Source organism: Lissotriton vulgaris, chromosome 4_1, assembly GCF_964263255.1.
Source record: "Lissotriton vulgaris chromosome 4_1, aLisVul1.2, whole genome shotgun sequence".
In the NCBI taxonomy this organism is placed as follows: Eukaryota; Metazoa; Chordata; class Amphibia; order Caudata; family Salamandridae; genus Lissotriton; species Lissotriton vulgaris.
Genome location: NC_141691.1, coordinates 613,708,067 through 613,719,588, shown reverse-complemented (window position 1 = coordinate 613,719,588; position 11,522 = coordinate 613,708,067). Strand labels below are relative to the sequence as shown.

Here is an 11,522-nt window from a genome sequence, read left to right as displayed (position 1 = left end):
ACAACCAAGAAGAGCTCCTGAACAAGGATCGACCATCACTGAACTGCTATCCTGACACCGAGGCACTTGAACTTGCCAAATTCTCTGATCCCACTGTGCCAACCAGAGAAGGGTATTTCCTGTGTCGAAAGGAGGGAGCTTCGGCTAAGTAGACCACGGACTGAGTTAAATCTCAGAACGGTGACCTAAACACTACCAAGGGTTACCCGGAGAGAATCTAAACAAAGTCTGTGGTTCTGCCCGCTACCGAGCACCTTGAAGATGATGGAAGCGCCAGATAAGAAGATGATGGAAGCGCCAGATAAGAAGATGATGGAAGCAACAGGAAATACCCATTACAGGAACCCAAAGACTGATAATATGCACAAATCAAAGACAATCGCCTTCTTCATTGTCTTCCTCTTTTGCCTTCTCCTTATGACTTACTTCTGGATCCTGGAAGAGAGCACGCCTGCTCATCAGATATTGTTAACAACTGCACAGCCTACCACCATGAAAGAACATTATTTGATCTCGCTGTCTCCTCAACTCAGAGAAAGGCGAAAGGAGTTCTGGAACAACTCTTTTGTGCAGCTGCTTCACCAGCACAATCTCGCCACCAATGCCACCAACTGCTGGATCTGTGGGTTGCTACCCCACGCCACTGGACACTCGATACCTTTCATCCCTTCACACTTCTCAATTCACGGCTCCTGCCTTGCTTGGCTGATCCTCCTGCAAGAAAGCTATAAAGACAATGCCACCTCCAGCAAAACCATGACGCACTTCTTTCATGAGGTCTGGCGAAACAAAACAAAGACACACTTCCGCCCGCAGACTTCCAATGACTCAATCCACATGGACATCCCTGCTAAAGAACGAATTGAAATGCAGGTGTTCAACAACCCAACCAGACCCACCTTCTCCTACTTGCGGAAACGAACGGCTACCACTCTGACTGTGGCCCTGTCAGTCATCAATGTCACAGGCCACATGTGCATAGAAGGACTTGGGACACAGCTGGTAGGCCGCAGCGCCTGCCGTTTCACCAGAACTTTGGACTCCACCGATCCACCATCCTTTGTATCCTCTCCAAATATGTATTTTGTTTGTGGCACAAAAGCTTACACCTGGCTCCCCAAAGGCTGGGGGGGCACTTGTTTCATCTCCTTCATTCTTCCTCCGACCTATGTGGCCCCAGCAAATCACCATCAACAAAAGCGAGCCAAGGATATTGAACAAGCCGACTCAACAGGAGCACAGTTCCTCGATGCTATGAAGGGACTTGTTCCACTCTGGGGCCCGATGGCAAACAGCCGTGCCATCCGACATCTGACTCAGGCAGTCGAGACAACAATGAACATCACAGCTGGTATTCTTGCTAATAACACAGCCGAACTTCAAGCGGTCCGCCTGGTGGCTCTCCAGAACCGCCTGGTTCTAGATGTGGTTCTTGCGGACCGTGGTGGAGCATGCCGCATCATTGGGTCCAGCTGTTGTACATATATACCGGACAATTCACCCTCAGTATACACAGCCATCGAACACCTCCACAGACTCTCTTCAGAAGTCCACCAGGAACAGGAAGAATGGTCGCTTGGTGGTTGGTTCTGGAACACCGTTAAGAATTGGGGCTGGAGACTGTTTACGATTATCCTGATTCCTGTAGTTGTTATCTGTGGGTTGTGCTTGGGAATCCAATGCCTACCGCCTCTGTGTTCCTTATGTATGAATTGTATTTGCCCTAAGACTGTGGACTTTGAAAATGAACGCATGGGAGCATTATTTGATGCCGAGGTTAGGAATTTGATGAAGATTGACATTGAGTAGGCAAGTTGGCTAGATACGTTGAAAAGGGAGGACTGTTAAAAGTTAGGCCGCAAACGTCAACATTATCGGCCCCATCTTGCCCCTTTTCGAGCCCATTCGAGTACCATGGCCTCTCTGCCCCTCGCTGATAGCCAGCGCCTCTCTCTCTCCCTCCTAACCTCGCAAGCATCCCCCACACGCTGACAACCCCCGCTCTCACATGCCTTGGGTCATAAACCCCTCTTCAGCGCAGCTCTGCCTCGGAGCCCCATCCTGTTCCCAGCGCGACACCTCCCTTCATTCCTTTCATGGTCCCAGGTCCTTTGATAAAACCCCCTTTTCCTGTGTGCTCGTTTGTCTTCCTCGTTCCCAGGCCGCCACCTGGCCCTGCGGATACTGTTTATTGCCCCCCTGTACAGTAGGAAGCTTCCTCCATCAAAGGACCCTCGAGTTGATCAAAGCCCCCACCCTATGAGATCCGATCAACCCCACACATTCCGTGAATCGGCGGCATATCCAGCTGCGCGATAATCATCACCTGTTGTGACCGGGGTGGGGACTCCAACTGTAAATGTGTGTGGGTACGGGCCTGAAGGGGGGGATTCCGAGGATGTCTTTCCGTACATCAAAGGGTTGACAGAGATGTGTTTCATGCAATAACGTAATAAACTCGTGCATAAGAGGCCAGGCCTCAGAGATGCGGTTAGAGCACCTCGAGAAGATACCCTGTTGTCTGATTTGACGTGTTCTGCTCCGTCGGAATAAAACTTCTGTTTCCTGCCTTCCAGTCTCCAGCTCCTGCCTCTTTGTTTGGTAACTTGAGTGGATATAGAGGCGTTTAACGCCGGTCAACTCTGAAAAAGGTCACTGCCCCTACCTTTTTCCACATTACCACCTAGAAGGTAATGGAAGCGTTGAACGCTTCAACAGGGTGATAAAAGGAATTATTGAATTGGCGTACAGTAAAGGAAAATATTGGGAAGATGAGTTGAGGAAGATGGTGAGTGTATACAGAATCACCCAGTGTCAGTCCATGGGACATTCTCCATTTGAACTTATGAGAGGGAGCTCTCCTCGCACCAAAGATAATATGGGGTGGTTGAAGTGTACTAGGATTGTCTCTTGGTCTGTGAAGGATGTGAAGCAGTCTCTTGAAATTAGGCAAAGTAATTCAAAGGATAAGAAAGTGGAAGCACATAAACGATAAAAGTGAACTTGCAAGTGGGTGACATCGTTAAAATTAAGAAAGGGAGATTGACACGAAAGGTGGAGAACAAGTACTCCTCTCCCCTTAAGGTAGTGAAAATCCTATGCAATTCTGCAATGTTAAGTGATGGCAAAGTATGGAATGCTAATAGAATTGCATTATTCAAGGGAAATGTTAAGGAGGATAAGGAGAAGGTTGTGTTTGGTAAACAGGCACGGGGTAGAAAGTATGATCGGGTTGAAGAGGTGGTGTCTAAAAAGGAAGGGAGTCAACCCAATACACTAGTCAATGCACGTGTACAGTTGGCGGACAATCCAAGTAATGAACCCAATTCTAAGTGTCCCAGTCAAGGAGTGTGTTCCAATGATGCAGCAGGTAGTCAGGGTGAAGAAAACGTGCATTTGAATGGGTAAAAAGTTAAGGGGAAGTGGTTATCCAGGCACGACGCATGTGTGTGCAACTCAAGAGATTTGATGATTATATCACATACATATACAATTAAGCTACATTGTTAGTTATGCATATTTCAATGCTGTTTTATTATAATATGTATTAATAGCTTTATTGTTTATGTATACTCTATTGAACACTTCAGTGATGTTTTTTTTTTATTTATCTTGTATTTTAAATTGTTTTTCTCTTTAAGTCTTTTCTTTAAGGAGGGGGAAGTGTTGTGTTGGTGCTCGAGCCCCTCTGGGCTTGTATTATTCTAGAGTTTGGGCTGCACTCAGGCTATGGAATGTGTTGAGGGTACATGTATTCCATTGCCTTCAAACACAGCATTTTCCCCAACATCAAGCATGTAAAAAAAATTCCAATGTAAGTTGGGGACAGGTAGCGGTCGTGTTACTTGACCTTGTGACGTGTGTCGCATGCATTTCTGGGATGCAACTGTACATCAGGAACATCCGAACAGGGGGAGCAGACACACTTGAAGCGGTACACAACTCAATCAGGGCAGGCTGGTTATTATTCAAATAAATAGTTCTCAAGCACAACAGTCGTTGTATATAACATGCAAGGTAACCGTAGTAGATCAGGCTGGGGTACGTACTGGCAATATTGAAATCCACAAAGTGTGTTGACATCACTGATTGCTTCTGACGAAACGCTGCTCATAAACGTGATATTGCATGATATCCCCAAAAATTGTTCACAGTTCAGCTTTCTTGATGTTGCCTACAAGGATCCCAAGTGGGTGTTCAGTTCAGTCTCATTAACACTTCATGAGATTGAAGATTCAAATTTCTAATAATTCAGCAGTCAAAATAAATTATTGCTTTAATAGTAAACATACCCAAGGCACGACCAACAGGAAATGGTTTTAATTTAGTTCTCTCACTTCTTCTCCTTGTGAGTCACTCGTCATCACATTCTAAGAATGTGATGAGGACTAATACAATCAAGCACAACAGGTTCCAGGTTGTGCTTGGACCCTCTTCACATCGAATGTCCATTTCGGGGTGTATAAACATCCCAGGACATAAGCGGTAGATAGAGACGTTTTTGCTGCAGATTGAGAAACTTAAATTTTTCTTTAGGGGAAGGTAGACATGCATCACAAGTAGTACCTCAATACACATATTGCTTTACCCCCTCTCTAACACAGTGAACATTTTTTAGAAGTTGGAATATCTACATTTTATATATTCATTGTGAAAAAGATCTGTGCTGTTCTGACCTGGAGTAGTGGTCAGTGACATTTATTGTTTACTCAAGGGAAAGGGGTTCAGCTTGTTGTAAATTAGCATAAAAGGGTTAGCGTTAGCAGAAGCCATCTTGCATTTAGAAGTTATCTTATCCGCTTTTTAGAAGCCATTTTAGTTTCTGGAGGCCATCTTGGCTACCATGTGCTGCCATGTGCTCACTATGTGCATTGTCCTACCTTCCTTTTAGCTGCGCCTGAAGTCTGCCTAGTAACAAGATATATTTAGCCTCCTCCACTTCCACGCATGCTCAGAAATGCCTGGTAGAGTCTGCATCTGTTACTGATTAAGTTTTACATAGGAATGTGTTCACTACATTCTGAAACTGTTAGCTCCTCCCACTTGGTTCCATATGTCCTTATTTGGTATTCCTTGTGTGCTCACAGAAACCAAGACTGCCCCCTTTCATGTATGCTTACTGTGTAAGTCTGAAATGTATATAAGGCATCAGCCTTCTGACTTCCTCAGACTGCCTCATTCATTTGCCATGGCCTTTGGGCGACGCAGCCTCACTTCATGTAATAAACTGTCCTTTGATATTTCAGAGTTCTGTGTCAGTCTCTTACTGCTTTTAAAGGACTCCAACGTGTTTGAATACCACAAGCTGAGAAACATCAAACCTCTCAACACCTTTCACAGGTTCTCATTTAACTGCTTTGTTCATTTTTTCTTGCCGACACAGACTGAGGCGTGACTGTTATTTTGTATACAGTGTACTGAAGGATAATCTGATTCATCCAGTAGGTATTGACCTTGAAAACATGACAAAAAGGTAATGAGTAGCAATGACTTAGCCAATCCTTCCTAACCAATCAGGGGTCAGATTTACTAAGCCCTTGTGTCGCTGTTGCATCGCACAAAGCGGCACAAGGGCAACACCAGGGCATAAGTGGGATTTACTATGCAATGCAAAGCCACCTTGCATGGCTCTGTGTGGCTTAGTAAATCCTGAGTACACGAGGTAGTGCAAATCGCTGCCTTGCATTTCTCTGCTTTGGGAAAACGTTCCATGGGTGGACACTGGGCTTTCCCATGCATCCACGCACCAATTTTGACACAATCCCAGATTCGCTTTGGTTAGTAAACCTGGGATTGCGTCAAGATGGCAGTAATAAGGAGAAATATCTTTCTGTATTCTTGTTATTTCATTTTTCTAAATGTGAAGTATTTTGCAGCACACCTAGAAAGAGGAAAATGACTCTAAGGATTGTTGTTTGCTGGAAGGTGTGCCTTCCTGCACAGAAAAAAACAGCCTGTAATGCTGGCACCCTTGCACCATGGCTCAAGACAGCCTTCATTGGCAAAAAGGTAGCACGCAGTGTGGCAGTGCAGGGAGAGAACTGGAATGCATCATGTCTTAGAATATATGGTGAATTTATGCTTTCTCCCTGTCACGCAGTGCAGCAATTTGTCTTGCTGGGTAGCATTACTTTTTCATAAATCTGCCCCATAGCTTTCTGAAGAATGGAGACGATCAGTGACAGAGAAGCATTGGCCCCATAGTTCCTTTAGTCACTCTTTTGTCTGCCTCAGTACATAGTTTAAGAATATGTAGCAAACAAAGAAGGAGTATCACCATACAGATTCAAAAGAATCTTAATGGGATAAATGTTGAAAATTGTCATGGTATTAACTCAAGAAATATATTTTAGTAATGAGCAACTGGACAATGTTAAAAACGGTGTGGGGATACCTTCAGGGTAGTTATGACCAAGAGTATCTCAGCAAGTGGTCTGGTCTACATGTTTCAACCTTGTAGTGGGAAATGCCAGGTTTTCTTCAGGACCAAAAGAACAGAAAAATGGACGGTATACACCCCCTAAAAGGACAATTTTACCATTCACCATTTTTTTGCACTCAAACACAAACCAGCTCCACTGTAATTCAGGTGTTGTAGCACACCCTGGTGACACTCGGTCATTACGGTGGACCCAGATGATGAAGCATGTCACCACTAGGTTGGTGAGTGAGGGGTTTTTATAAAAGGAAGAATTTTTCCTTTTTTCAACATATATCCCATTAAGATTCTTTTGAATCTGTATGGTGATACTCCTTCTTTGTTTGCTACATACCTACCCAGGGGAACAGGAGTATTCCCCATTCACTTCTGGTGAAAAATTTCCCTTACTCTCCCTTTGGTTGTTACACATAGTTTCAGAATATAAACTCAATTAACATTCCAACAAATGTTAGTGAGTCATGTTTGCAAGAAGACTGCATACTTAGGGACCTCCATTAAGTAGGCAGGGATCTGGGTGCCTTCAGTGAAGCCACCAGTGCGAGTCCATGTCTGAAGCATCTAGTCAGCAAAGTTTTATGTTTTCATGAAAGAATTCACCAAAGCAGGAGCTTGTTTCCTAACATGTTTCTAAAGGTGCAAGGAGCTTTCACCTTGTGTGTAAAAGTGATTGTGAGTTTTCGGTATCTAGCACTGCCATACTTTGTATGATGGCACTGGGCACGAAAAACAAAAGGATGTTGCCTCCACTTTAAACATGGACGGTTAACTGTCACTTTAACCTGATGACCCTTTGACACAGAGAAAAACAAATCAGGGGCAACAGGTGATTTGATGGTCCAGCATGCTTTCCCCAGTTTCTGAAATAATCGCACAAACAGGTATGCTGTTCCAGTGACAGATTAATACCTATTTAGTATTGCAGATCGTTAAGTCAGACAGAAAAAGCATCCCTTATCGGATACACAAGTCCTCACCCACCGAAGTGGCATACTTTATTATTGGGCCGTGCTCCTTACTGGGCAGGCGCTGGAATGCCCAGTGGCAAGACAAAAAGGAGCTCTTTGCCAGAGAGCTTTTACCCACCATAAGATGTCATGAGAAGGCAACTGAGTAATACCCTACACTTGGCTTAGAAGAAGGATGAAAGGCGTGGTTGTGGATTGGGAATAAGCTAGGTTAAAATTGGCTACAGGTCAACATCTATATTGTCTAAATCTGCTAGCAAAGAGTCAATGGCAATTCACTAAGACCAAGTGTCAGTACCCTAATCTACATAATTGTCAGTGCTACTTGTATGTTGTGATTTCTGTATTAGGTAAAAAGTAGAGATTTTAGAAAAGGAGTCTCACAGTGGAGATCGTCTCTGTATGACCTGTTGAAATGGAAGAAATAAACACAAGTCAAACATGAAGTTAATTTTTCACGTGAACATATAGTCATGGCAGGCAGATTTATGAATAAATGATGATAATTCTGCCCAGTTATGCTTCTTCTGTCAGACCTATCTGTAATGCCACATACGTATCAATCTCGCAACAGAACAGCACCTTTGTTTCTGCGACCATCTGGCCAAATATTTACACTGCTTGAGCCGGCATAGTCTCCAGCATTGGAACCAAGAGCTTTCATTTGACTCTGAATAGAGGAGAAGAACCACAAGTTTGGCAAAGTGGCATACTGTGAGCCTGCTTACCCAACCTCTGAATGACTCCATTAATTTCTTATAGAAGTACAGTGTACATGGGGAGTATATTTTTAGGACAGGAGTATATATATTATACTTGCCATAGAATTGAAACAGATTTTAGATCCCTTATCAGGGCATTTTCCTTGCTACCATGTGTAATGTTGATTGTGGCCAGTCTCTCAGTGGAGGGCAGAGATATTGTTTTATCTTTTCTCTCTTTCTTCTTTCGCTATGTTATGTTATTCCTAACAGTGACTATGACCATTTGTAATTTGACTATGTTACAACATGAGATTGGCATAGTTGAGCAGTTTTCTCTATGGGTGGTGGGGTGAAACTGGGAATCTTTTTTGTCCTGTGTATTATTGGCTGTGGTCAGTCACATGGTTGTGGGAACGGCTTGGCTTCCAAGAGTTTTCTGAAGTAAAAATAATTTCAGTCCATCATGTGTCACTTCAATAGACCCGTGTCTCAGTAAGCTTAAAACCTGGGGCAGAGGACCTAAAGTTTAATTCTAGCCTCCACTCAGTTAAAAGAGTGGGTGGTTTGTCTAGATGCAACTTTTCAGGTCAAAAACGTCCAGCTTGCAAGACTCAATAAAAGACTTTGAAATAAAAAAAAAAAGGTACAGCTTGGCATTTTGTGCTGGTTGGAAAATGTATGTTATGTTGCAGGTTGCAACTGGGGAAAGAAAATGTTATATTGCCGAAGTCTGAGAATGCCATGACATAGTTTCTCATTAATTTCACTCTACAGGTGGCTTGTCGGATTTGCAGGAGTTTACTTAGCATAGATAGTTAAAACATGTTTTCTGAATAATTATTTACTGCCTAAGTTTGTGACTTTAGCTTGGAGATGGGGTAGCTTCCAGATATGGCAGGCATCAAATTAGAAAGATTTCTGTCTTGACTGCTCCATTACCAATTGTTCTCTTTGAGTGAATCTTTCAGGTGAAGGAAGTGCTCTCTCATCCCAGTGTGGTTTACACGCATAGGTATGTTATCCCTGTGCTTTCTGGCTGGTACTAGACACGTGAACTACATCTAAGTGTTGATTTGAATTAAAGTTGATGTAGGACTGCATTTAACAGCTAGAAATGAACGTGTAATTCTGATGTGTTTATGTTAACATAAATAGGCCACAGTCGCAGGCAAGGCCTCAGGCAGCTGGCACTGACATCCATTCGAAAATAAATGTGCACTTTTATTTTACATGAACAACCCTTTCTATGTGCATGTCTTTGTGTGTTTTTCTATTTTATTGAAAGCGAAATGGCATTTTTTTCCACTGTGTCTGCTTGTTGATAAAATACAATTGTATTAATGAGCCTGGTGCCTGAGGAAACTGTGACTTGTATGTCCTCTGTAATGTAAAATTCAATGTCTTTTGCTCAAGGATTTGCTCAAGGATTTTGCATAGATCATTCATTGCTTGAACGGGTTAATGTATTTGTTTGTTATGAAATGCATTTCCTCTTGTTTTTTATTCCTTTTTTAAGGGACCCTTAATCTGCCATTTGTTGGAGCCTGCTGGAAGGAGCATCTGAAAACACAGCGAAGACTTGCCTACCCCTCGCGGAACCCGCTGCGCGGGTCCCGCTTCGTGTGGGGCGATCCACAAGGAACTGCTGGGAAGTACGACGGTGTCCCTGAGAAGGCGAGTGACAGGCGGGGCTGCGAGCGAGAGCAGGCGCTGGACCGGGACTACAATTCCCAGGAGCGCTTGCCAGACCCAACTCTCAACACCTGGGCCGCTCTCCTTGTCTGCTCCTCCCCTTCCCCTGCGCTTAAAGACTCTGGCGCTTGTGAAGCGCTTGGGACCCTTAATCTGCCATTTGTTGGAGCCTGCTGGAAGGAGCATCTGAAAACACAGCGAAGACTTGCCTACCTCTCGCGGAACCCGCTGCGCGGGTCCCGCTTCGTGTGGGGCGATCCACAAGGAACTGCTGGGAAGTACGACGGTGTCCCTGAGAAGGCGAGTGACAGGCGGGGCTGCGAGCGAGTGCAGGCGCTGGACCGGGACTACAATTCCCAGGAGCGTGAGAAAGCGCAATTTGAATGAAAAGTATATCCGTACCATATTTACAAGCATATCGCATAAACGTAGAAGTTGTAACATGAAATAGCACTTGTAGCGTAAAGTTAGCCGATGTAACTTAGGTAATAGGAAATGTATTTGTATTCACTTTAGAAATGTATTAGAAAGACCGTATATATAGTGGTCCAATATAGAAATGTGAAAATGCTTTAAACGTTCTAAACTGAATATACGTATGCAATTATTAAACGGAGAAAGAAGGTGAATTATAAGGCGAAGAAATGTGTAGACTATATAGCACTGTGTGGAAATGAGAATATAAACGTTGTATTTTATGTAACAAGGATTCAAGTATAATCACTGATTCGCTAATTCGATTATATATATAAATGTGTGTTAAAGGTTATACTGTGTAGAAGAGTTTGTAGGAATGTTAGAAAGTGTGGTCATGTGTGATTTTAACCTAACTGACCAAGGGTTCGCAAGAGCGTAGTCCGCTGTATGTAATTTAGTGGGCTCACAGGAATAGGGGATAGCCTTGATCTGTACGTGCGAGACAAGAGTCAAAGGTCTTGCTAGATTTAAGGTGACAATGCTGGACGAAGTTTATGGCCTAAGTGAGATAAGAGACACTTGGAATTTGGGTCTTGTTTAGAAATGACCGTTCACAGGGCCAAACGAGGTTACAATCACAAAACGAATGCATGGAGTTCTGTTAAGGAGATAGACTTTGCTCTGAAAGTGTCAACTGGAATGTCAATGAAGTCACCAGCACGAAGACGAAGATGGTGCCTAAGAAGCAAGGTCAACCTAACGGACGACGCGAAGAGATGAAGCTATGGAAAAACCCAAGAATGAGAGCATGTGTAAATGTATACGTGGTGGGCGTCAAGGGGCGTTCCATCCATACTGTGATTGTGTATTTAGGGACAGCACCCCGGGGAGAAAGAGAGCAAGAGCAAGCGCAGAGCAGAAGATCTGAGAGCAGAGCGTAAGAGAACAGTAGGCCGAGGACCCTTAGAGAGCGGATGGGTAGGCAGAGAGGGTACTGTTTCTCGATAAAGTTACCATTAGAGGCTAAGAGAGTTTGAACTTCTTTGGAAGTCAAACTGCTGACACCTTTTTAGGTAAAGAACTTGCGAAGTAGGGATGTCACCTAGCATAGAGTAGGGACAGATTTAACTTGTTTATTCTCTTTTATAGATGACGCAACGGATCCACTTTGTGTCTATGCTTTTTAATCTGTTGATTCTGGAATTGATCTTAATTGTATTCTTTTGTAGACTTAGATTCTTTAGGGAATTTATGTTCCTTTTAGTTCCTGTATACTTGTTGAATCTTATCCTGAGAGGATTG

General features: G+C 43.6%; 1 protein-coding gene across 1 annotated transcript; it reads left to right on the top strand.

Moving 5' to 3' along the window:
- Positions 1 to 261: 261 nt before the first annotated feature.
- On the top strand, positions 262 to 1,809 carry LOC147722332 (uncharacterized). The gene has a single exon (XM_086966830.1). It carries the CDS (start codon positions 262 to 264, stop codon positions 1,807 to 1,809), a length of 1,548 nt encoding a protein of 515 aa, XP_086822956.1.
- Positions 1,810 to 11,522: the final 9,713 nt, after the last annotated feature.

What these genes read in the sequence shown, in the direction of transcription:
- LOC147722332 (XM_086966830.1), top strand. Translation starts at nt 262, where the DNA reads ATGATGGAAGCGCCAGATAAGAAGATGATGGAAGCGCCAGATAAGAAG.